The sequence below is a fragment of the Nycticebus coucang genome, chromosome 1, assembly GCF_027406575.1.
Source record: "Nycticebus coucang isolate mNycCou1 chromosome 1, mNycCou1.pri, whole genome shotgun sequence".
Lineage (NCBI taxonomy): Eukaryota > Metazoa > Chordata > Mammalia > Primates > Lorisidae > Nycticebus > Nycticebus coucang.
The window spans coordinates 120,071,526-120,099,042 of record NC_069780.1 but is presented as its reverse complement, the minus strand read 5'-3'; the positions used below and the strand labels follow the sequence as shown (position 1 = coordinate 120,099,042).

The following is a 27,517-nucleotide window of genomic DNA, read 5'->3' as shown; positions in this document are numbered from 1 at the left end:
TAGGCAGAAATATTTTATTAAATAACCTAATTACTAGAATAAAAAGAAGGAAGGTTAGCAATTATTAATATTTCAATGAGCTTCAAGATAGATGTGTAATTAGTGAAAAAGAGAATGAAGTAGTAAGATCAGAAAAGACATTATTTTCAAATTTCCAATTTCATGCCAAAAAATCACTAATGTTTAAAGGTTTTTTTTGGACCTACAAGTGTATTAGACCAGATTAACATAATTTTTATAATACACATTAGAAATCTGGTGACAATTTGTTATCATTAACATTTTAAAATATACCAAAATCATGGTTTAAGAGTCAGAGAGAACTAAAGAAGTTCTCCTAGATCCTGAGATGAGAAAATTGAGGCCCACTTAAGAAAGGCTAATTAGCATGCATTCTCCCTGAGAATTCAATTTAAAAAGAAATATAAAATCTTAAAGCTGGAAGGATCCTTAAAAATAACTATGTTCATTCTTTTCATTTCACAGATGAGGCTACTATGGTCCATTCAGGCAGGTCTTCTCATAAACTTGGACTCAAGAGCTGTGTATGAGACTTACAAAGTTACCTTGCCTACTCCTTTTATTTTAAAAATGAAGAAAATGAACCAAAAGCAAGTCAATTTGCCCACAATACAAAGTAGTAGTAAAACCTGGAAAAAATCCAAATCAACTGACATTTTTAAATGAGTTGCAGGATAAAGACATGGGTTAGAGTTCTCTCCCCATTCAACCCAGACTAAACTTTCTTTAATATGATGGCTATTCTGTTTCATAATTTAAACACAAAAAGAATACAGTTAACCATTCTTGAGTAAAATAATCACTATTACAATATTATGGGTTTTGATCTCAAATTTATCAACTGCTTAAAACATAATCAGTAAATGTTCCTTAAATCAAAGCACAAAAATATACTCACGTATATTGTGTTAAATATTTAACACTTTACAAGTCTGACAATGTAACTTACCTATCTTTTCTGCTTTTTCCTTTTTGCTGCTTCCCTGCAAGAATTCTTAACTCTTCTTCTGTAGGATGTTGATACCACCTCAAACTAAGGAAAAAAAGAATCCTTTCAAATAAAGCACTTAAAATGACCAGAATTATTAATTTACCCTACAAATATTTATTGAGTTTCCTATTTGTGAGGCCATCATAGGGAAATAGATGAAAACTGTAATCCAAACCAGATACTACCACTTGTGCCTTAAAAACATTTAGATTAAAATCCCGCAAATACTCACCAAGCACTTACTAAATGCCAGGACCTATAATGCTGTATGATATGTATTTCTTACAACTGTTGATGTATTAATAGATACTAAGATCATATATGCTTATTGTTAAAAGGAAATGAACTCTGCAGTCAAGTGTGGGGAAGCAAATTAATTCTCCATCAATTCATTTTGTGAAATTGATAGTTCCAAAACAATTGTCTCTTTAAATAAAGAGAGTTGTTTGGATGCTCTCCCATTTACAAGCAGTCCTTCCTTTCTTTCCCTCCTTTAGTCTAAGAATTGGAGAAAATCACCAGATCACAAAACCTTTTACTTGGGCTATTCCTAACCCTCTTCTGTTAGGGCTCCAACAGCAACTAGGTGTAGTTACCTGCACCACACAGTCAAAATTACTGTAATCTGAGGCTAAGGAATACACAAGCTCCAAACAAATCACTTATTCCATCCCAGATATCAACTGGTTTTTTCTAAATTTCATGTCTGGCTAAGTAGTCCCACAATTTATCAGTCACTTAAATTTGATTTGCAGATCTTATCTTCAAAGTGTCCCTCTCCACATGCTGTCATCAATTCTGTTCCTATACTCTGCCTGCTCTACTGCAAAGGTCTTAGTTCAGCATCTCATCATTTATAGCTCTGTTACAAAACTCTCTGACTGGCCACGCAGCCTTCTCCTAGACACATTCCTCATCAAATTCATTCTGAACCCACCTTTATTATTCCATAATGGAAATCTTAGTAAGATACATGCCTATTTAAATCCTCCTGTCTTGGCTTCCCAAGTAGCTGAGGCTACAAGTGCATACCACAATGCTCGGCTAACTTAAAAATTTTTTTTTTTAGAAATGAGGTCTTACTATGTTGCCCAGAGTGGTCTCAAACTCCTGGCCTCCTATCTCAGCCTCCCAAAGTGCTGGGATCACAGGCGCAAGCCATAGCACCCAACTTGATTTGTTTTTTAAAACACTACAGAATTGGCAATTTGAGTGCCATTAAGGATATTTGATGATATTAAGAAATTACTGTCAGAAAATTTTCAACATGATAAGATGATGGTAGTTTTTTTAAAAGCTCACACATTTAACTATACACACTGAAATACCTATGACTAAAATAATAAGATGTTTGGAATTTGCTACAAGTAGGTAGATATACCTGTTCCAACTTATATATATATATTCAACTTAAGAACAAATCTACCTTGTTTATAACCCCAGGATTGCCTACGGAGCAGTTTTCTGAGTTCTGTGAGTCATTCTAGCAAATTACTGAACTTGAGAGGATTATGGGAATATCAAAATTTGCAGATAATCAATGAAAGCATAGGTAGCCTGGGTACCCCAAGAACTTGAAGCTGATCTCTGAAGTGAGAGCAGTCTCGTAGAGGACCTTGACCTGAAACTCCAGGTAATTAGTGGAGTATTAGTGGAGCATTCCCAGTTAGTGGAGTACTAGTGGAGTAATACTAGAGGAGTATTGACCTGAAACTCCAGGTAACTAGTGGAGTATTAGTGGAGTATTCCCAGTTAGCGTCAGATCAATTGGATTAAAAGGGAATGCCACCCTAACTGAAATAAAATAATTTTGGGGGTAAAAATCTTATGATTTATACTGCTTTCCCTGAAGCTCCTGTTTTTGTATATTTCAAAACTAATACAGTTACTGGTATACAGTAAGTACCAAAAAGCATGACTAAACCAAAATGAATTCAGTTCTTCTCTTAGTTTAATAGTTTTAAAATAAAACATATTATTTTATCCCAACACAAAATTCCCTAAATGAACAGATGAGGAGGCACTTCCTAGCATTTAGATTGAAGTCCAGAATTTTAACTTACAGTCAATTCTTGTTATTCACGGTAGTTATGTTCTATACTGAACACTGAACCATTGCTCCTAGGGGAAATACGGGGTTAGGTTCCTGCAAGCCTAAGGTCCTAACACTTTCATCACCTGATTAATATATAATCTCTTTAATGTCTTTTTGTTTAAAGATACCTTATTAAAGATTAACCCATATTATTGCTTCATTAACACTGAGTGCCCAGCCAACAGCATGATAACTCAAGCCTGAGCAAAGGTTACCTAATACCTATCATCGTAAGTATAGAATCTTACTGAGTACTGTGAATCATCCCTGCACCTTTCTCCCGTATGACCCATCAAAACCTTCCTGCACTTAGGAATACTAGACAGTACCTTCAGAATAATGACCGGGGCAATTTTAAACAATAAAATCACTAACACAAAGTGATTTTCTAAGGAATATGTGCAAAAATATGGCCCTAAATAAATCATAAAAAGGAGACTTGATCATTATATGACAGCTGAAACAAGGAGGCAGAGTGTTGCCTTGTTAGTCTTCAACTGGAAATAGGGCCACTCAAATTTCTCACTACTCCGTCTATGAATGACCACAAAAGTACCACATGTTTGGATGTGGAGGTTATAAATGAATTTATCAAGTAGGCAAATCATGAATACAGAATACACAAACAATGAGGATGCAAAACACTGGAAAGAACACTTAAGCAATAACTTATTAAGACTAAAATTAGTTATTTAGCTTTAAGAAATTAGTTATTTAGCTTTAAGAGCACAGATTATTCCAGTAAAACAGCCACTGTGGCAGTAGATTTAAGGAGAAACACAAGAGGGAGAGTCATGAGATAAGATAGCAGATCATGCAAATCCTCATAGGTCATGGTATGGAGTTTAGACTTTATGCCACGACAATGGCCTCAACTCAGTGGTGAGAAGTAATTCAATATATATTTAAAGATCCCTTTCACTGCTCTGTGAATTAGAGGGAGGCAAGAACAGCAGGGAAGATAATATCTGGAATAGCAAATCGACAGGTCTTGCTAGAGGACTAGAGGTGAGGAGTGAAAAGAACAAGCAATGAATGATGCTATCCATACTCCTGACGTGAGGAAGACAGAGGTGTAATCTGTGATATGGAAGAGAGCCAGAAGAAACGAAGACCTTAAACATGTTGAATTTTAAGGGTCAAGAGAGCAACTGCACACTAGAACCTAGAGTTCAGAAATAATTTGAGGTAATTACATAATTTATGGTACTTAAATCCACAGGAATTAATAAAATCGCCTAAAAAGAAAGTAACAACCTGTTCCAAAAGGTAGAAAAGAAGGAAGACTACCTAACACGTTCTATGAAGCAAACATCACCCTGATCCCCAAACCAGGAAAAGACCCAACAAGAAAAGAAAATTATAGACCAATATCACTAATGAATATAGATGCAAAAATATTCAACAAGATCCTAACAAACAGAATCCAGCAACACATCAAACAAATTATACATCATGACCAAGTCGGTTTTATCCCAGGGTCTCAAGGCTGGTTCAATATACGTAAATCTATAAATGTAATCCAGCACATAAACAAATTAAAAAACAGAGACCATATGATTCTCTCAATCGATGCAGAAAAAGCTTTTGATAATATCCAGCACCCTTCATGATCAGAACACTTAAGAAAATCGGTATAGAAGGGACATTTCTTAAACTGATAGAGACCATCTACAGCAAACCTACAGCCAACATCATATTGAATGGAGTTAAATTGGAATCATTTCCACTCAGATCAGGAACCAGACAAGGCTGCCCATTGTCTCCATTGCTTTTTAACATTGTAATGGAAGTTTTAGCCACTGCAATTAGGGAAGAAAAGGCGATCAAGGGTATCCATATAGGGTCAGAAGAGATCAAACTTTCGCTCTTTGCAGATGATATGATTGTATATCTGGAAAACACTAGGGACTCTACTACAAAACTCTTAGAAGTGATCAAGGAATACAGCAGCATCTCAGGTTACAAAATCAACATTCATAAATCGGTAGCCATTATATATACCAACAATAGTCAAGTTGAAAAAACAGTTAAGGACTCTATCCCATTCACAGTAGTGCCAAAGAAGATGAAATATTTGGGAATTTATCTAACAAAGGACGTGAAAGATCTCTATAAAGAGAACTATGAAACTCTAAGAAATAGCTGAAAATATTAACAAATGGAAAAACATAGCATGCTCATGGCTGGGAAGAATCAACATTGTTAAAATGTCCATACTACCCAAAGCAATATATAATTTCAATGCAATCCCTATTAAAGCTCCACTGTTATACTTTAAAGATCTTGAAAAAACAATACTTCGTTTTATATGGAATCAGAAAAAACCTCAAATAGCCAAGACATTACTCAGAAATAAAAACAAAGCAGGAGGAATTACGCTACCAGACCTCAGACTATACTACAAATCAATAGTGATCAAAACAGCATGGTATTGGCACAAAAACAGAGAAGTAGATGTCTGGAACAGAATAGAGAACCAAGAGATGAATCCAGCTACTTACCGTTATTTTATCTTTGACAAGCCAACTAAAAACATTCAGTGGGGAAAAGATTCCTTATTTAACAAATGGTGCTGGGTGAACTGGCTGGCAACCTGTAGAAGACTGAAACTGGACCCACACCTTTCACCATTAACTAAGATAGACTCTCACTGGATCAAAGATTTAAACTTAAGACATGAAACTATAAAGATACTAGAGGAGAGTGCAGGGAAAACCCTTGAAGAAATCGGTCTGGGCGAGTATTTTATGAGGAGGATCCCCCAGGCAATTGAAGCAGCTTCAAAAATACACTACTGACTTGATCAAACTAAAAAGCTTCTGCACAGCCAAGAACACAGCAAGTAAAGCAAGCAAACAGCCTCAGAATGGGAGAAGATATTTGCAGGTTATGTCTCCGACAAAAGTTTAATAACCAGAATCCACAGAGAACTCAAATGCATTAGCAAGAATAGAACAAGGGATCCCACTGCAGGCTGGGCAAGGGATTTGAAGAGAAACTTCTCTGAAGAAGACAGGCACGTGGCCTTCAGACATATGAAAAAATGCTCATCATCTTTAATCATCAGAGAAATGCAAATCAAAACTACTTTGAGATACCATCTAACTCCAGTGAGACTAGCCTGTATCACAAAATCCCAAGACCAGAGATGTTGGCGTGGATGTGGAGAAAAGGGAACACTTTTGCACTGCTGGTGGGAATGCAAATTAATACATTCCTTTTGGAAAGAGATATGGAGAACACTTAGAGATCTAAAAATAGATCTGCCATTCAATCCTGTAATCCCTCTACTGGGCATATACCCTGAAGACCAAAAATCACATCATAACAAAGATATTTGTACCAGAATGTTTATTGCAGCCCAATTCATAATTGCTAAGTCATGGAAGAAGCCCAAGTGCCCATCGATCTACGAATGGATTAATAAATTGTGGTATTTATACACCATGGAATATTATGCAGCCTTAAAGAAAGATGGAGACTTTACCTCTTTCATGTTTACATGGATGGAGCTGGAACATACTCTTCTTAGTAAAGTATCTCAAGAATGGAAGAAAAAGTACCCAATGTACTCAGCCCTACTATGAAACTAATTTAGGGTTTTCACATGAAAGCTATAACCCAGTTACAACCTAAGAATAGGGGGAAGGGGGAAAGGGAGGGGAGGGAGGGGGGAAGTGGGTAGAGGGAAGGAGATTGGTGGGATTACACCAGCGGTGCATCTTACAAGGGTATATGTGAAACTTGGTAAATGGTCTGTGAAGCTAGTGAATGATGCCCCATGAATGTATCAATGTACACAGCTATGATTTAATAAAAAAAATTAAAAAATAATAAAAAGAAAGTAAAACATGTGGTAAGACTAAATAGTTTATGAGGAAATGTAAAAGTAGAGTCTACAGAGACAACTCATGCAATACATTTGGCTATAAAAAGAAATAGGGCAAAAACTAAGAAATTGGTAAAGAAGGACTGTTTTTTACAGTCCTTCTTTTTTACACTGAGTGGGAGGCAAGGAATGACTTTTATTTATTTTCATTACTCTTCTTAATGGGAGATCTTAAAAAAAAAAAAAAAAGTATGTGTGCTACCAGGAATGATCCAAAAAAAATGGTGCAACTGATGATGCAGAAGAGAGGGGATATCCACAGCAAAAAGGTGAAGGACAGAGGAGAGGGTACAAAGCATAACAACAGGCAACTGGGCAGTAAAAGACAGGATACTTCCTCCACAGGACAAAATTTAAATACATAAATTTAAAAAAATACAGAGGAGGGGTTGCACATGTAACTTGGGTTTGGTAGTGTGAAGATGTTAGTGATGGGCTCTGGTTTCAGGAGCTATGGTGAGGTTGAGACAAGAACACTTATGTGTGAAGAAAGGATTCAGGTTGAAAAGTTACCTAAAGGCCAGGTGTGGTGGCTTACGCCTGTAATCCCAGCACTCTGGGAGGCCGAGGCAGGTGGATTGCCTGAGCTCAGGAGTTTGAGACCAGCCTATGCAAGAGTGAGACCTTGTCTCTACTAAAAAAATAGAAAACCTAAGGCACTTGTCTCTACTAAAAAAAAAGAAAAACTAAGGCACTTGTCTCTACTAAAAAAATAGAAAAACTAAGGCAAAAAACTTGAGCACAAGAGTTGGAGGCTGCTGTAAGCTAGGATGATGCCATGGCACTCTACCCAGAAAAACAAAGTGAGACTCTATCTCAAAATAAATAAATAAATAAATAAATAAAGTAAAAAAAGAAAAGAAAAAGAAAAAGCTGTCTAAGAAGTACAGCATACAAACACGTAGCAGCCATCTAAGGTCTGTGATTAAGGATTAAAAGTAAAACATAAAAGCACAATCTTCTTTAACAGTCAGCACTTCATACCCAGTTTGATTCCAAACTGTATGATTCTCACTTACTATACATGTAATTTGGCCTCAATTTTTAGTCTTTCCCTTTGCAGATAGTTGATATATCTACGTTTGCAACTGCTGTGCTATGCCTTTCCATTTGGGTTTGGAAGACAGATATGTAAGTGTATTACACTGAGAATCTATGCAGCAGTTAATAATAGTAACAAAAATACAATTAGAGAAAAATGCTAAACATTATGTTAAGCAAAAGGAACACAATATAAAATTACATGTACAATAGATCACAAGCAGGAAAAAAATATAAATGACCAAAAAGAAATGCAACCACAGTGTTTCTTTCTGGGTGATGGGAATATAGTCCATCCCTTACTTTTTTTATCAATTTATCATCTTTTCCACATTGTAGGCAGGTACTGCTTTAAAGTATAATGAAACTCAAAATTTTTAAATTAAATTAAAATTTATTTAAAAATAGAGCAGTTAATAGGATCTCACTAAAAAACTGAGCCTCGTGCACTTAAGCTAAAGATACTAATTTTAGTGTACTTTATTAATTTTATCTTGGCTACTCAGTGGCTTCTTTTCATTTATACTCAGATTATTGCAGCATCTCAGATAAATACAGGCAATCCGATATTTCACTCCACTAAATACTTTTTCAATAATCATTTTTGTATAAATCACTTACATAAAAGATTATCAGACCGCTACAGCTCTTACTAAAGCAATTCAACAGTACTGAAAAAATATGTAGCAGAAAATATAGAATGCATTGACCTACACTTTATGTTTTAAATTTAAGGAGTAATATCATTTATAGCAGAGCACTTTAGAAATTTTAAGATATAAAACTTTCAGAAATTTAAAATGGAAATACCTGAACACAAACAAATATAGAAAAGCACAGTTTTAATAGAGCAAGCTAAGAAGAGTAACACACAACTAATCGTACAAACTCTATCTCAGGCTACATAACATAAGTCACTGTTAAAAGAGTAAACATTTATGTTCCTTTCAAAATTCTTCTTGAAATCTAATCTCTGGTATGGTATTTCAAAGTGAGACTTTGGGCAAAGCTATCAGGTCTAGGGTACAGCCTTTCAAGAACTCTCTTTCTGCAAGTAAACATACAAGCGGGCAGTCCACAACCCATAAGGCGGCCCTCACTAGAACCACAATGACACCCTGACCTCGAACTTCTAGTCTCCAGAACATAAGAATAAGCAGCCCAAATTGACGAAACAGTCACCAAAGACAGTTTTAGCCTCCATTCTAACTTAGTCTCCATAATCTTGACCAGTGAGGGGTAGAGGAACAACTCAACAGAAAACAAATACCACATAAAACCGAGGTAATCTTTTTAGCATACATAGCGAAAATACCATTTGTTATACAAAAATATCCTCCTGTTGTGTTTTTTTGTGGGAAATTTTAATAGACTACCAAGAACATTGTGTAACTGAAAGTTAAGACCACTAAGGCAAGGAGAGCAAGGACTCAGGCATTGGGCAAGGGTAGGAGCTGAAGGTTAAAACCTTTCCCTTAGGTCATAGTTCCCACTTAACTGCGCATTTGAATAGTAGGTATCTCTCACCAAAGGGAACTTACAGACTGCTGGGCCAGGCAACATGCAACAAGGAACAGGCAAAAAGAATTAGAGCAAGTGAATATGAAGGTGTTGTAACACCCTTTCCTTATATTAGATAAGACAAAATCAGAGTAAATCTGATCATACTATATTCTTGATGAGGGATATAAGGGAGGTAGCACACCAAAGTGAGAGCTTAGGAGGATCAAAGGTAGAGAAAAATGCATGAGGTTTGAGCTGAACAATTAGGAAAACAGAAAGCAGGTTCAGCAAGGAAGCTATTACGGAGAAAGAGCAATATTCTATTCCTCATGCAAAACCCACTATTCAAATGTACAAAGAATATAACCTACCACTTACCTCTCCATGAAAAGGGGGGCCAAGCAAACTTCAAAACAAAAAGGAACTTTAATTACAATAGAAAGTGAATACTTTGGCTACAAATCAGAGGTATGCAGAAGACAGTATAAAGAACATCTTTAATTGATATAAGCAACGGTTAGAACAGGTGTTCCTCTAATAAAGAGGGCAGTTCACACTGTAGGTACAGAGAAAGCGACTCTCAGAATTCTTCCCTTTGGGGGCCTGAGGGCATTAGGCTCTTGATAGTTGAGTTTTTCTAAATAAATAATACATCTCACTGGCTATACAGAAATTCTATAAAAAACTGAAAGAATGAAATAATTTAGTGACATGGAATTAATTTTGTAACAGAATAAATTTAATCTCAAACATCAATGCAAGAGGTATCAGTTGAAAAATACATGGTATTTCACGCACTTCATACTTAGCATGGTTTTGGTAAATCAAAATTAATGCTGGAGCCAGATGCAGAGGCTCATGCCTGTAATCCTAGCATTTTGGGAGGTAAAGCGATCACTTGAGGCCAGGAGTTTGCTACCTGCCTGGGCCACTTAGTCGCTACAAAAAATAAAAAATAAAAAAATTAGCCGGTATGGTGTAGCTACTCAGAAGGCTGAGGCAGAGATGGCAAGATCACTTGAACCCAGCCTGGGTGATGAAGCAAGAATCTGTTTCTTTAAAAAAAAAAAGTCAATGCTAATGTCCCCTTTAATTTAGAATAAAAACTGATTAAGTGACCCTAAATTATGTTAAGTAAAGAGAACTACCTATGGTTCTATAGAACTACCTATAACCCAAAGGACCTACTCTAAAAGGCAAAGTACTGATAGAAAAAAAGTAGAAAGAAGAAAATTATTTGGGAAGTAATCTCAAATAAATTACTCTGTAAACTGCAAACAAAAGTCATCACAGTGATTACAGAAAATTTGTCTCCCTCACCAAATTTAAAACACTGTTCAAAAATGACAGCTCCAGGATAAGATCTGGAGTTGATGAGCAGCCACAATCAAATAAATGCTTGACTGCGAATCTGACTTCCAGCCTAAGATGTATGGATCTGTTTCATTTCTCAGTATGCAAAATTGAGTAAATCGTTTCAACTTGTTTTCTCCTTTGTAAAAATGGAGATAGTATCATTTATGGCAGAAAAGAACTAGGCACTCACCAAACTAGTTTTTATTTCGTAGGGACATTTCCCAGCCTTCACTGTACCTACGCCAGAACTAGTCACGGGGGCTCCGTCTATATAATGTGGGCAAAAATGATGAATCTACTTCTAGGTTTGATACTCTAACCTCCTGAAAGATCCATAGTCCACTCTCTCTCCACTTGCCAGGTGTGAATCTAACCGCCATCTAACAGAGGAGTCCAAGGAAGTAGAAGAAACAGAGGAGCTGCAAGATGGAAGAAGGCCAGAACCCCCAAGTCACCACGTAGAAGATAACTAAACCCTTCACTTTAAATCTAAGGACCCAGTTGGAAAGCTGCCTGATCTCTTTCCAATCCCCCATTTTACTCTGATTCCTTCTGCAGAAACCAAGTGAAAAACTTATTAATTTCATACAGTAAAATTTCAGAGGTCAGGATAAGCCCCAATACATCTCCCCTCCTACCTAGAGTGTACAGATACAAATGAAATAAAAGATTTTAAAAATTTCATCAGTATAAATCTTTATATGATTATAAAGGTAATATTAACAGAATTTAAACCAGGCTAAAAACTACTTTAAGATATTTAAAAAGCATAGCTATTTTTTAAAGATATTAACAGCAATATGTGTGTTAGTAAGTTAGAAAATAAATCTTTTTTTTATTAAAAATCAACAGGCTGTTAAGTAAAAACTGTTTATTCATTCAGGTATAAATTACTTCAAGGTACTGGAGACTCCTTCAGGAAAATGGCTTACTCATTGAGTCAACATACAGTGGCCGGTTATCACAGGGGACTGGTTCCAGACTGTCCAATTCCCCACAATTCCCCACTCCCTACCTCTAAGGTACCAAAATCCAAACATGCTCAAGTCCTTTATATTATAATGTGGCACAGTATTTGCACATAATCTATGTATATCTCTCCATACCCCCATATACTTTAAATCACCTCTAGATTATTTATTACACCTAATACAATGCAAATGCTATGTAAATAGTCTTTTTTTTTTTTACATTTTAAAACAACTTGTATTATGCTTTATTTTTTCCCAAATATCTTCAATCCACAATTAGTGAATCCACAAATATCCAGGATCAACTGCACTAGTATCAGGTGTCTCTTCAAACTCTCCATATCTAAAGATTTCTCTCTTCAGTAGGCGGCACCTATGGCTCAGTGAGTAGGGCGCCGGCCCCATATACCGAGGGTGGTGGGTTCAAACCCAGCCCCAGCCAAACTGCAACAAAAAAACAGCCAGGTGTTGTGTCGGGCGCCTGCAGTCCCAGCTACTTGGGAGACTGAGGCAAGAGAATTGCCTAAGCCCAAGACCTGGAGGTTGCTGTGATGCCATAGCACTCTACGGAGGGTGACAAAGTAAGACTCAAAAAAAAAAAAATTTCTCTCTTCAACACGAAGGGGTCATATGACTTAAAATGCAAACTATCATTTCTGATCAGTAACATTTTTACATGGAAAATTTCAATAAAGTTTACTTTTTTTCAATATTAGAACAGTATCGCTTCACATTTCAAAAGATTGGTAAAACAATAATTATACCAACAGGATAAAATCAATGATCTTATTCAACTGAGTTAGGCAACAACACTCAGTTTTAACTTTCATGGCCTCAAAACTTAAGAATTAACACCTAAAAAAGGTGGATGACTTTAAAAACACGAACAAAACTAGGAGAAAAGGAAACTACAGCAGAAAAGTAGCCACTGCTTAGAACCTCACTTGACATTAAAGACAGTGTTAAGTAACACAAAAGTTAATCTGTTTACCAAAGCAAATCAAGATCACAAAGAAAATCAATTTCACGTTTATTTTTAAAAGCTGAGCTCCCCCTCAAACTGGGGGAGCTTATATATGTAAGTTATATACATATATATGTGTGTTATAATATATATATAATATATAAGTTATATACATATATATGTAAGTTATATACAAAATTTGAGCTCCCCCTCAAATTTTATACTGAATGACATTCTTACCTAAAAGAAGATTTTAAACATAAACTCTTTCCAATAGCAATAAAAAAGCTAATCAAGTTTTTGATCTCTGAAGTTTTAGTTTTTTAGGTGATTATGAGTTTCACAGAAACAAATGAAAAGCAAAATATGTAAGAACATGAAAATGCATATAGACTAAAAGGAGGCAATACTCTCAAGTCTTTAACAGCCAAAAGAGATCTGGAAGTTATCACTGAATCATAAGCATATTTGAGTCCAGAAACATACAATTCTCAGAAGAGAAGAAGCTATCTTAATTAACTTTACTCACTTAGTGCCCATTTACTTTGAATTAATAATAATGTGGCCTACTGATGTTTTACCCTTTCTTGATCCACGGAAAACGGTTTTGCTAAGCAAAATAAGTAAACAAGATTGCAGGGGCATATTAAACCTAATCAGTAAAAAACTAGTTAGAGATGATCAATTTTCACCTATAAATTAATCTGATAGAGGCTTTCAACTTTACCAAAATTTTAGTTATTATTTTTTTAATAAAATACACATTAGTAAACAGCTGTTCTCTCACACATTCATTATAAACACATGTGTACACACATCCCCCAAATATTAAAGCAGTGTGAGTAATATTTTTCCATAATTAAACACCACTGTGGAAAAAAGTAGAAAACAAAGAGGAAAATATAAATCATTTAAAATAGAAAATAAATCCTATGAAGGAAATTTAAGCTCTCAGGCTGGAATAGCCTTGAATTAAAGGCTAATTTGTCTTGCAGAACATGAAATCATTACTAGAAGAGCTATCCATTGTTTTCTAACTTCAAAAGGTCTAAACAAAAGAAAATACACATACAAAGAAATAACAGAATTTAGCTGTTTAACAGAAATGAGTAATTGAAGTAAACAGACATAGTACCAAATATATCATTTACCTTTCACAATTACACAGGATTTGGGCATGTGTTTCTGTGTGCAGAATTTTCTTGCCTTGCCTCACAATATCACCTATAACTCACTCTGATTTTGTTTTTGGAACATACTTCAGCAAGACAATTTAGCTTCTTTGTGGAAGGAGTATGGATAGTTGAGCTTATAATGCAGTAGACAAAACTAAAATCTCACAATATAACTTCATCCCCTCCTTGCTAAAGTTTAAAATTCTTTATACTAAAACAAAGAACCCTTTACTCTCATAAAAAAACTATAAATTGAATCATCAACAATAGAACACAATGTGAGTCATTTTTTCCAAAAATGGTGAAAATATTGAAGCACTTGATTTATAACTTCTCACTCCCTATGGTCCTTTTTTTAAAGGTAACTAGAAACGTTAGGCGGTATTCTCAGTGGCCATGGACAGAACAAAGCAAAGAAAGGTAGGAGTGGGTGGGAGACTGAATTCTCATCTGTGACACTATTATCTCCGTGCTGAACAAATAAACTACTAATATTTCAAATAAGAAAATAAGGAAGCTAGATTTTTGTTGTAACTTTCCTTTGTCGTTCTTTTAGAAGTATAAATTAGCTCTTATGTTCTAGGAAGTCAATCAGCCTGGTAAACTAAATGAAGATTGAAAGTGCCAGTCACCATCAGCCTATCCTTGCCTTACCTGCCATTACAGAGTAGCCATCGAGCAAGAGAATAGTGAGGTATAATCTTCTGCATGACACTGGCCATCACCATGGTAACGACCAGCTGTATACCTATCACACCCTGTGTAAAAAAACAAACAAACAAGTTTAACAATGAATGAATCTTGATTTGGGAACATTGCTGGAAAACTTCCTGTACATTTTGAAATGTACAGTTTTTAAAAATGAGTTTATTTATAAAATATATTACATCAGCCCTCCCTATCTGTGGGCTCCACATCCGTGGATTCTATCAACCACAGATCAAAAATATTGGGAGGGGGCAGTAAAAAAACAATATAATAATAAAAAAGCTATTCACATACCCTTTAATTTTATTGGGTATTATAAGTAATCTACAGATGATTTAAATTATACACATATGCTCTCTCTCCCCTCCTCTCTCTTCCTGTCTCTCTCGGTCTCTCCTCTCTTCCTCTCTCCCCCTCTCCCTTTCCTCTCACTCTCTTTTCTCCCCCACCCCCATTTTCTCTCCTCCTTGGTGCTGCTCTGCAGCACTCCTCCCTCGCCAATAAAAACCTTTCTTACAAAAAAAAAAATTATACACATATATGTAAGTTATATACAAATACTACACCATTCAATTATTTATTTATTTTTTTAAAGAGACAGGGTCTCACTCTAATCACCTAGGCTGGAGTGCAGTGAAATGATTATAGCTCACTGTAACCTCAAACATCTCTGCCTACCAAGTAGCTGGGAGTATAAGTGTGCTGCCACAACACCTGGCTAATTTTTTAAAAAATTGTTTTAGAGATGGGGTCTTACTATATTGTCTGAGCTGGTCTCAAACCCCTGACCTCAAATAATCCTCCCATCTTGGCCTCCTAAATCACTGGGATTATAGGCGTAAGCCAATAGGCAGGCCCTACACCATGTTATATAAGGGACTTGAGCATCCCTGAATTTGGTATACTAAAGGATGAGAGGAATTTGTCCGGAACAATCTACTTTGGATAGAAGGACCATTGTATTATTCTGGCATTTGGATATTCAAGACTATGTACTTTCTTATAATCCTCTGTCTACAACTTACCCAAGAGTCTCACATCCATAAGAACTAAAGTTAAATGAATTAGCATATGTATTAGAAATCTATTATCAAGAAATGTTATGAGGCCAAGTGTAATGGCTCACACCTGTAATCCCAGCACTCTGGGAGGCCAAGGCTGGAAGGAGGACTGTTTGAGGCCAGGAATTCAAGACCAGCCTGGGTAACATGATGAGGCTCTGTACCTAAAAAATACGTTTTTTAAATTAGCCAGAAATGGTAGCTTGCTCCTACAGTCCTAGCTACCCAGGAGGGTGTATTACTTGAGCTCAGTATTAGAGGCTGCATTGAGCTATGATTGTACCAGCAACTGAACTCATGCTAACACCATCAACTTCCAAAAATGGGTATTCAACTATGTCCAACAATCTTTTTAGTTTGCTTCATTAATTCCTCCCATGCTCTCCATGATGGCTAACTGACACCTTGTTCCCTCTCCTCACACCTCAAGCCCCTTCAAACTTCTAACTCTCTACTCAGTAGAGGGTATTTTCTTCTACTTTATAGAGAAAACAGACACAATCAAACGGGATCTCTCACTTGCCACCAACAAACTCACCAAGGCAAATGCACCTGCATGCCCACATCCCTGGAAATAACAGAGCATCTCCCATATAAAGCAGATCCCTTTATCTGTGCTTCAGAGCCCATTCTCCTTGATTTTCAGCCACTGAATAGCCTCCTTTCTGTATCTTCTTTAATCTCTTCTCTGTTAAAAGCTTTCCTATCCGCATTATAACACCTACAAATCCCTTTCATTCTTCCAAAAAATAACAATTTTTCCTTTTGTTCTACAACCTTCCCCACCCTCATATTCACAACCACTTTTCAAGAAACTTGTTCTCACTGTTTCCATTTTTTTACATTCCTTTCCGTTTTATTACATTCCCACATAGTGCCACCCAACTTCTACTTCAAGCAGTTCCACTGAAACACATACCCATCAAGATCACTCCATCTTGGTAAATTTTTTTTTTTTTTTTTCATTTTAAATCTCATCAGTGTCCCATAGGATAATCCATAGTCCCTGCCTTACTTCTACCTTGATGATCCATCCTTTATATTTCCCTTTCCTGGCTCCTCCTCTAACCAAGCAATCCAAAAGTTAAAGTAGAACTCTTACCCCAAACTTAATATAGAAAAAAATTACATATAAAATGTAAAAATTCAAAAACGGTGTGGTATATTAGTTTAAGAGCCCAGGCTATGAAACCAAACTGCATGGGTTAGACACTGGTTTCTATCAATTACTAGCTGTGGGACTTTGGAAAAGTTACTTCAATATTCTGTACCTCTGCTGCTGCTTCTACAAAATGGAGTTAAGTTGCAGTGGCTCCTGCCTGGGATCCTAGCACTCTAAGAGGCCGATGTGGGAGTCTAGTTTGACATCAGGAGTTTGAGACCAGCCTGGGCAACAGTGCTACTCTGTGTCACGGAAAATTAAAAAAAAAAAAAAACCTAGCCAGGTGTAGTGGCATGCACCTGTAGTTCCAGCTACCTGGGAGGCTGAGGCAGGAAGGATTACTTGGGCCTACACATTTGAGGTTGCAGTGAGTTATGACAAGGTTACTGCACTTGCCCAGTAACAGTGCAAGAAAAAAAATGGAGTTAATAACTCAACCTACTTTATCAAGCCGTGGTTAGAAACTGCGCCACTACAGAGTAAATACTAAATGCACATTAGTGCTATTTACTGTTACTATCATACTTATCACTACTACCCAAGGACAAATTTTTCTCACAATGTTAATAGAGAAATTCGAAAAGTGACAATACATCTCCTAAGTGATAAAAGAAGACTCCAAAAAACTGAAAAGGTCAAATTTCTGAATGAAAAAGCAATTTAAAGAACCTCAGAAGAGGGCGGTGCCTGTGGCTCAACGGGGTACGGCACCTGTCCCATATGCCAGAGGTGGCGGGTTCAAGCCCAGCCCTGGCCAAAAACCACAAAAAAAAAGAAAAAAAGAACCTCAGAAGACTAATTAGGAAAAAGTATTTGTAAATTGTATGGCAAATGTTTAATTTACTTACTGGGTATTATATAGACATTTCTTATAAATGAATAAGTAAAAAAATCAACTGCCTAATAAAAAAAGAAAAAATATTTACAGATAGTTCTTTAAACAGGAATTACAAATCGTTCTTAAACAGGACTGTTTTTAAAATGTCTACCAACCTGTCTCAACAATGGTTTTATTTGTGGATATTTAATGCCTTAAACTCTTATCAACTGGGTTAAAGTTCAAATCATTTTTATATTTACCTAATATCACAGGTTACATTTTATACTTTTTCTTTCCCATTTCTTATCACTGGAATTTACTATCCTATTTTCTATGTAGTTTCTGATGGAAGGTCTACATCTGCATACAATGAATGCCATTACAAGGAACTCTTTCAGTCAGAACAAGGCCAAGAAATACATTGCAAGTGTGTCAGAAAGTTGCGGTAGTTGAGATTACAGACTTAAAAGTAAAAGATCATTTTTCAGTCAGGGAAACTTGTGGACAAAGTGAGCTCAACTTAGCCTTGAAAGAAGTGATGGTATCACAGAAACTTCAAGGCCATTTAGTACATTCTCTCACATATGTTATATGAGAAATTATATAGGAATTTATTACAGTCTCTACATGATTTTTGCTCTTTAATAGCAGAAATCGTATCTTAGTCATATCTAATAGTCATAGCTGTTAAATGGTATTTTAGAAAGACTGATCTGAAAGATATACATGATGGAAAGTAACAAACTGGAAAATTACAACACTGACCAACCCTCCCCTCCTTTCTCCAAATCACTTAACATAATGAGACACTGCTGACAAACTCACTATTAAAGATGAAAAAACAACTGATTTTTGAGCTGGACTGATTAGATTTAGGGATATCAACTAGGTTTTCTGCAATACTCCAGACCAGAAACAATAAAACCTTAAGTTACAGTGGTATCTTTGTTACGTGGAAGAGAAATGTATTTTAAAGATATTAAGAAACTCAAGAGACTGAGCAAATATGAAAGCGGAGGAATTAAAGGTACTAACCCTAAGAAAGTCAAACACCATAGTATAGCGGCACGTTCTCAGTGTTGTAGTTAATGTTTGACTGAAAAATGTAACCTCACTCTGTTTCTTTAATTTATTATGCCTTTTCCATCTTTTCAAATGAGGCTGAAAATAATTTCCTCAAATTCAATTATGTACTGTTAAATGAATGCATTTATTATAATATTCTTTTAACTTTAAAAAATTTACTTTGGAGAGATCTCACTACATTGCCCAAGCTGGGCTCAAACAATTGGCCTCCTGGTATTCTCCCACCCTGGCCACCCGGAGTGCTTGGGATTACTACACTGCAGTGTGTGAATCACTATGCTTGGCCATATCCTTCTAACTTTCTAACAGAAGTCCCCAGATCTACCCTAGATGTATCTATTGGTAAGTGGCTCTGTGGAATCTATGTATTCTTCAGAAGAGATGATTTTAAAATTATATGGAAAATATTTTGCCACACTTACTCTTTTTCACATATACTTTAAAAAGTCCTTGTAATACACTTTCAAAATACCAAGGATTTTAGAAAATTATACATATTATCAATTTAATAATTATTAGCCCTGAATTTAAGTTAACTTTTAAGATATTTCTATGCAATTGACAATTACATGCCAGGGATTTACATATTAAATAATAAAATATCCAATTCATTAACTAAGAACCACAATCATTTAAAATTCAAAATAAAACCATTCTAATAACTTGTCTTCTTTGCCTAACTTAACATCTATGTATAAGTTTATACAAAAGCAGAATTTTTGAATGTTTAAAAATCAAATTTTCTAAATATTTTTCATTATTTTTAATTAAAGGAGAATGCTTAAGTAAATTTAACCATAAACTTAAATTTTATAATAGGAAACTATTCAACTAGGCAGAGATGAAGCAACTACAAAGTCCATCATTATTGAAGTCTCAAATACACAACCACATGGGTCATTAACTCAGTACCCTTAAAGGTTTTCTTAAAGCTACAAAACAATAACTTGACCAAAGAGACAATTTCTGACTGGATTCAATGCCTGTAGGCCCTGATTGTCTTGATAACCAGAACTGGGAAAAGTCATTTAGGAAATAGCTCATAAGCACCCAAGAAGGGTTAAACATTACAGTAACTTAGGTTTCAACCTATCCACATTCATTAACCTGAGGCCATGAAGAGTAAGAAAAAGATACTTGCCTTTAGTCTCTAGAACAGAGATTTTCAACTAGTGGGCAGTGAGAGGGTCTTAGGTGTGCCACAAAAATTATTAAAGATCATTTTAATCAAATGATTTTTGAAAGAAGTTCAAAGCACAGTATTTTTTTTTAACTTTTTTTTTGATCAGCATAATTTAAGTATGCCACAGAAGTTAAACTATAGGTTCAAGTGTGCTGTGAGAAAAAGGCTGAAAAACATTGCCTTAGGAGAATGATCATTTCAATTTTTGTCATAACAGTTTGACAGGTTACAAAAATTCTTACCTAAGAAAATTATCCTCCAAGAAATAAAATATACCAAATAACAATACCTTATCTTGCTTGTCAATACTCGAAAACTCTCAAAACTTAAATATAATAAGCATGCTGCAATTTAAAACTTCAAACTTTGAATATTGTGTCACCTCAGTGGAGTTGACATTTTATATTTCATTAAACTAATTCTATTATTAACAAACTGAAACATAGTGTTTACCATTCGAAGGGATACCAGCAATGTTTGCTTGGGACTCAGACCCTTCCCCCCTCCCCAAATGGGTTCAATCGTATGTCCCTGAATAAGTTAGAAGGGGGAAAAAGAAAAATGATATGTAGTATTACCCAGTACCCATCCAATTTTTTGTTTCTCAGCTATTTACATGTTTTAGTGACAGCTAAATATGTTGGAACAGACTTCTTAAGGACACTCAATTTATATTCCAAAAGAATACAAGAACTTTGTCATTTCAACCCAGGTTCACATAAATGCTAGAATTCACATTTTAAACATGTATACAAACCATCTCTGAGCAATTTACAAATGAGGAAAGTAGTGTCCAAACAACCAAGATCACAGAACTATCCAGTTAAAGACTCATCCAGACCCCTGAGTCAAGGGGGGGTGGGGAGGAAGGAAGGGTGAGAGGGAAGGAGATTGGTGTACTCTCACCTAACAGACATAATATAAGGGTAAATGGCACACTTCCTGGGTGAAGGGTTCAACTATAACTTGGATTTTACCTAAAAAATGCAAACAATGTAACCTAATCGTTTGTACCCTCATATTGATCTGAAATTAAAAAAAAAAACAGAAATGCCTTACAAAAAAAAAAAAAAACTCATCCAGAAACCATACCATTTCCAACTTAATGCTTTTTCCACTAAAATCAATTTGGTGCATTCAACGAACACTTGTTGAATAAAAACTACACATGTGGGGTATTAGACCACTAGCAACAGGGAGTCTATTGCCATCAATGAGCAGCCAGTCTACCAGGAGAGTAAACAGACCATAACCATACAAAATGATAAGAGGATAGGAAAGGGTTCTGTGTGTATGAAAGCAGAGCAAAAGGAGAGAGAAATTACTGAGAACAAAATGCTGTGGAAGGGTATTTTGGAAGATTTTAACATGAGTCAGGACACAGTGGCCTCAAGTTTAGTGAATCATCAGTGATACCTGCATCCCTTAACCTGAAGGCAAGAGGAAACTCAAGAAAAGCAGTATGATCAGATCAGTAGTTAAGGAAAAATGCTCTGGGTAAAGAATAGCCCAGCAGCACTCAAATGCCTCCTCAAGGTTGAGAGGAGGACCTGAACTAAGGGGTAAGGAGGTAGGGCTGCTGCCTCTCTTACCTTGGTCACCAGAACTGGGTATCAATACACATAATGTGACAAATTATTTGGGATTTGGGTCAAACAATGTTAAAAATCACTTTAAATCCAAGTTGTGCCACTACAGAAATTATGCCTATAAATAGAAAAAGTAAAAATTCAATTAAAAAGAACAATCTGTCTACCTGCTATGCATCCAGGTATGCTGTTGATGGTTATTATAAGGAACTTGGCCCAAGGATTTTTATGTTTCACTATTAAACTCCAAGCACTTAAAACAATGTCATTTATAATAGTTCAGGGCACACAGTAGAGCACTTGATATTTGTTGAATGAATGAATGGCATTACTGTAAAAGAATCTTATCAGAGTTTAAAATCTGAGATTAACGTAGTAACAATAAATACACATAGCAAGATAGTATTTGAGCACAAAATCAGATAATACCATCAAAAACGATTATAGAAATATTTAAAAATGAATAAGAAAGTTTCATAGGGTAGATGAAACCTAAGATAGAAACTGAAATCACATAAATGGAAGAGTAAAGGTAGGTCATTCCAGGCTAAGTGACAAACATGAACTAGAGGGCATACACAACAGCAAAAGTCTGGCTTAACCAAAGCAAACACAGTGAATGGAAAGGAACTGTGATAAACAGGATGACAACCCAATGTTAGATCATTAAGAGTCCATATCAAGAGAAAGTATTGAGCTGAAATGTTTAATAAAAAGATCACCTTGGAAGATTTCAGAGCAGGCAAGGGTAAAGGGATGCAATAATGCAAGTAATGTATAATGAAATTTAGATACAGCAATATAGAGATCGATTAACAAGAAAAAGAATAAGAGAGAAATGGTTGGAAGTAGGAGAAAAAAAGATGAAAGGTACTTCAGAAGAAAGACAATCAAACACTGAGTGTGACTAAACATGAAGTATAACAACTGTAGAATAAAACTGAGGAAGGTCTCAAAGGTTATTTCAAGATATTTTAGTTTCATGATTGGTAGAAAACTGAAACCACTGACAGGGAAGTTATGGACTGAAAGAAACTCAAGGAAATGAGCCAACAAGCCTCAGACAAGCCTTCCAAGGACAGATCTGTGACTGCATCTTCAACTTGAAGGATCAAGCTGAGACAGAATTGTAAATACGTTCAATTCCAGCTAAATTGTTTTTATAGCCTTTTAACTGATAAAACCTTTTCACAACTGATATACTTTCTTTAGATAAAACCTATTTAAAAATTACTGTATCTTTTGATATGTAGATACCATTGATTTAACTATCAACTAGTCTTCCACAGGTACTGGAACAAATTCAAATCTAAGTTCAAGATTTAACTTGAACTTAACTCATTTTTCCATCATGTGTTAATTTTATCAAACTCTTAAGAGTGTTAAGAGTGGCATTCCTTACTGCCACTTACAAATAAGATGTGATAGATAGTGGTATGGTAGAGGTTGGTGTTATGGAAACATTTCAAATAAGAGTGATTAAATCTATAAAGGAAGTTTGAGAGAGCCTGGTTCACACAGGTGACATGAGACAAGGTTAAAAAAGTATCCCACGGTCAGAACAGGAAAGGAGGAGAAGTGTAGCCAGACATACCTAATCATTCAAAGAGAGCAAATGGTATGATCCAGAAAGAAGGAGAAGTTCCACATGGCAAGACTTTGGTATGGGTGACACATAATGGACTTTTCTGCAGATATTTGGAAATAACCTCAGGACTTTAAGCCTAGAAATAACCATATCAAATAATATATTTTAGAAGAGTAATTCTGCCAATATTATGGGGGGAAAGTGGAGGGGTGAAAGCAATTGGGAAGAACTAAATTAGAAATCCATTGAAACAGTCCAAGAAATACCATAAAAACGTGAACCAAACAGCTTCAAAAACAGGAGCAAAATTAAAAAGAAGTAAGAAGGATTTTGCAGAAAAGAAAGGAATTAGGCTTGAGATTAGTAATTATCTCTGCAAGGTTAAGTTTTCCTAAGTAAGGAAATCACTTAGGTGATTATGTAAAGATAAAATGGAAATAATGGGCATAATTATTCCTTGGATAAACTAATAAGAGAAATTATTCCTTGGATCAACTAGAATAAGTATGTGTAAATATATTTATAAAGGCGAAATGTACATCCTTAAGGTAAAAGGGAAAGTGATGCTAGGAGGTTCTGAATAGTTAAGCATGGTAAATTAATCACTTAAGTGTAAGAACAAAGTCATTATCCAGATATTGATCCAGCAAAACAAACAAAAAAAAAAAGAAAAAGAAATGATATCAACTTTATGAGACCTCATCCCATCCATCCTATTGAATAGGAAGCACAAATAGGTATAGAGAGATTTTAAATTTGGAAACTGGGGTCTTCAAAGATTACATGAACTTGGCTGGGGTAATGGAAAAACTAGATTAAGATTCTAGATGTCCTTTTCTAGTAAGTATATTTATTTTGGAAAACTCATCATAGGTTATTTCAATGTTCTCATATCATCTCCCAAGAACTAGATAGAATAGTATGAGGAACTAAGCTGTAAAAGAAAAGGGAGGGAGAAGGGGCAGCTGAAAGTTGTGAGAATTCTAACAAAAAATGAGCACAGGAACTGAATGAATGATTGCCAAGCAACTGCAGGTCTGCATGATTCTACACTTAGGTACAACATCAAAGAAATGACCCATCTAGACGGAGGATCTTGAAACGGTTACAAGAATAGAAAAAACCTAGGATAATCATGTGGCTAATCAAAAAAGAGCTAAAGAGAGCACCAAAGTGGATAAAGTTTTTGAGGAGTCCTTGAAAAGTAATCACAACAAGACCAGGACCTTCAAAGATGGAAAAAATGGTCATGAGAGAAAAACCACGATCTGGCAATGTGATTGAGAGGAGGTTTAGAAACTTGAGAAGAAAGGTCTGATGAAATTATACACGAAATTATAGATGTGGATGACTTGACAGAACTGGATTTTGAAAGATGGTTATTTCAATAGGTTTTTTTTTCAATAGGTTCTTAAATAGCATTGAGAATTGTCCACATACTGCCAAAGCTGGTAAATGCATCATAAAGCAATCATTAACAAAGAGAATTTCATCCTACAGACCATTTCTACTATGCCGAGGTTGATTATATGGGCTACACTGGCTTCTATATGGTGTTATAATATAACTGCAGCCCTTATAGACATAGAAAAAAAACTACACTGAAAGAAAAAGGGGCCTACTGCTTGCTAAATATAAAATGAAAATAATAGAAGGATTTAGTAGGAAAGCAGTTAAGTAAGATTTCTAGTGGTATCTAATACAGATTTATTGGTTCAATCATACAAAATTGCTGATATTTAACTTCCTTGACCTAAAAAGTGACAATTTCATACAGCTTAACTTAATGCTATGAATATAATTATACCTAAAACATATCAACAACTTTAATTTGAACTCAAAACAATGGGTTTTCAAATTGTTACAGAATGAGTTTGGTTTGTCAGCACCAAAGTTGCACAGGACAAAATGTTTATAATTTTTTTTTTTTAAGTAAAAAATACAAGCTTAACTTTTTTGCTATTTTCTAATTCAGAAAAAATAAGAAATTTATTTTAAACTACTTAAACCAAGGTCAAAAAAGAATAAATCTCTAAAAAAAATGCCTAAACATATTCTAAATTTCTTAAGGATTAGAATTACAAGAGTAGAATGCATGAATCTGATTTAACTGTAATCAAAATACAGTAGCTCCAGACTTTCTGGTGAAGATAATGATATAAAGTCATTTATCAGAATGTGATTTAATTTTAGAAAGAAGATATTTTCCTTAATATATATTGATAAGGCAAATGTAAGACCAACAACAAATAGAAAGCAAGGATACAGATGCCTTTTCACAAAAATAGAAGGGATTTTAATTAAATATAATTCATAAACCATTTTAACATATTGTTAAAATGAACAGTTGTTTATTTTAAATAACTTTTCCACAGTCACATGAGGTTGAATAAATAATGCAATTACTTTGTATTAAGCAATACCAAACACTAAAATGTGACAAAGAATATTTTTAAAGATGTTAACAAGCCACATCATCTCTAGCTAGCACATGCATACATGTTTCATTATAGTAATAAGTTTAACCAACAAATAAAAGCTTCAATGGAAGAGGACATTCTAAATTCTGCCACTCTTTCTTACCCATAACAGTGTTTTCTGATTACTATAGAAAATATCCCTACAAGTCTATTCTCAAAGAAGCTATCAGTCAAAACCAATAAAGATACATCTGACATTCAAATCATCTTGTTCAGACCAATTTCTAGGCTTCACCATCTACTTCCTCTATAAAATGTTCTTCGACTTTCCAGCTTCTATTAAAAACCATATGTATAACTCCAAAAATCCCTTTATCACCCTCAACTGTGACCACAAATTTAAGGGTCTTATAACTCACTATGATTGTATTCATCTCATTTCTTCAGCCCCACTTCCACTCCCAGAACAGTGCCTAGCATGGCAGCTTTTCAATACAGGTTGAGAAGTATTTAGCTTTTGACAAAAATAAAAGAATAAAGCATAAATTTGCCCCCTGCTCATCACCACATTCAGGTTCTTACAACGTGTCATGTGCTAAACTTTAGCATATGAAAAATTACTTGTTTTAAGAGCAAAAAATAATATACTTCTTCTTTGAGATACATAGAAAGCATAATATACCTGTTCTTCCAAGATAATCCTCTCAATTTAATGCAATAGCTTTTCGTTACAAATTCTTTTAAGCTAACTAAAAATTACTACTTTGGTAAGTACACTAATAAAACTTTATTAAACAAACAAAATAAAAATTTCAGCTTAATTTTAAATTTTAAGCCATATACAAATGCCAAGAACATTTAATGTATACCCTTAGTGTTAACTGTTAGGTAAATGCATTCATTAAGAATGTTTTAATGCAGTAAATAATTAAACATGCTAGGATCAAAGTAGTTCTGTCATTAGCTATACAACAATTAGATAAACTCTTTTTGGGATTCATTCCTTACTTACAAAATGACAAAAGTTGGCAAATGATCTCCAAAATCTCAAGCAGATCTTATTGTCTAAGTCCACATTGGCATTCACAGATTTAACATTTCTAAACCACCATCAACACCTGTGATGGGTAGTCACTGCTAATGTCAACAAGTAGCAAACCTTTCTCAGAAGGATTAAATGAGTTAATATTTACCAGACTTGGAAGAATCAGAGATCCACATGAAATGAGATAAAGGACCACTCACCTCAATTAGTGATTTGTGGGAATTTCTGTGAAGAAAGACTTGTGAATGCCAATAATTCTGTGTATATATATATATATATATACACATATATATATATATATATACACATATATATGCGTATATATGTATATAATATTTAAATCTATCTAAGATAGTTGGCCAATTCTCCTTTTAAATGATTCATTTTCTTTATAATTTGAAAATTTTCTTTTTAGTAGCTATCAAGAGAAAGAACTATGATGACTTTAAACACCTGATTGACTGGGAAGCTCTCTATAGGAATCAAGAATAAGGGCACAAGAGCTCAAGCCTGTAATCCTAGCACTCTTGAGAGGTCAAGGCAGGTGGACTACTTGAGTTCAAGAGTTCGAGACCAACCTGAGCAAGAGTAATACCTGTCTCTACCAAAAAATTAGCAAAACCAGCCGGGCATCGTGGCAGGTGCATGTAGTCCTAGCAACTCAGTGGGCTGAGTTGAGGCTAATCACTTGAGTCCAAGAGTGTGAAATTGTTATGAAGTACGATGACACCACAACACTATACCCAGGGTGACAGAATGAGACTCTCTCAAAAAAATAAATGTTAGATGAAATCAAATTACCAAGGTTTAATAATAAAAAACAATATATCTCAATTAAAGTTATGA

The 27,517-nt window shown here is 35.1% G+C and overlaps 1 protein-coding gene across 5 annotated transcripts in view; it reads right to left on the bottom strand.

The window, feature by feature from the left end:
- TMEM161B (transmembrane protein 161B) overlaps window positions 1-27,517 on the bottom strand; it is a 69,932-nt gene that overhangs the window by 31,892 nt on the left and 10,523 nt on the right. For 3 of the 5 annotated variants that reach the window (XM_053586911.1, XM_053586920.1, XM_053586927.1), the window contains exons 2-3: window positions 14,664-14,767; window positions 971-1,054 (exon numbers count right to left, since the gene is read on the bottom strand). In XM_053586911.1, the coding sequence (XP_053442886.1) occupies window positions 971-1,054; window positions 14,664-14,767 (188 nt within the window). The remainder of the gene's footprint in view (window positions 1-970; window positions 1,055-14,663; window positions 14,768-27,517) is intronic. The other 2 variants (XM_053586942.1, XM_053586934.1) reach the window with 1 other exon arrangement.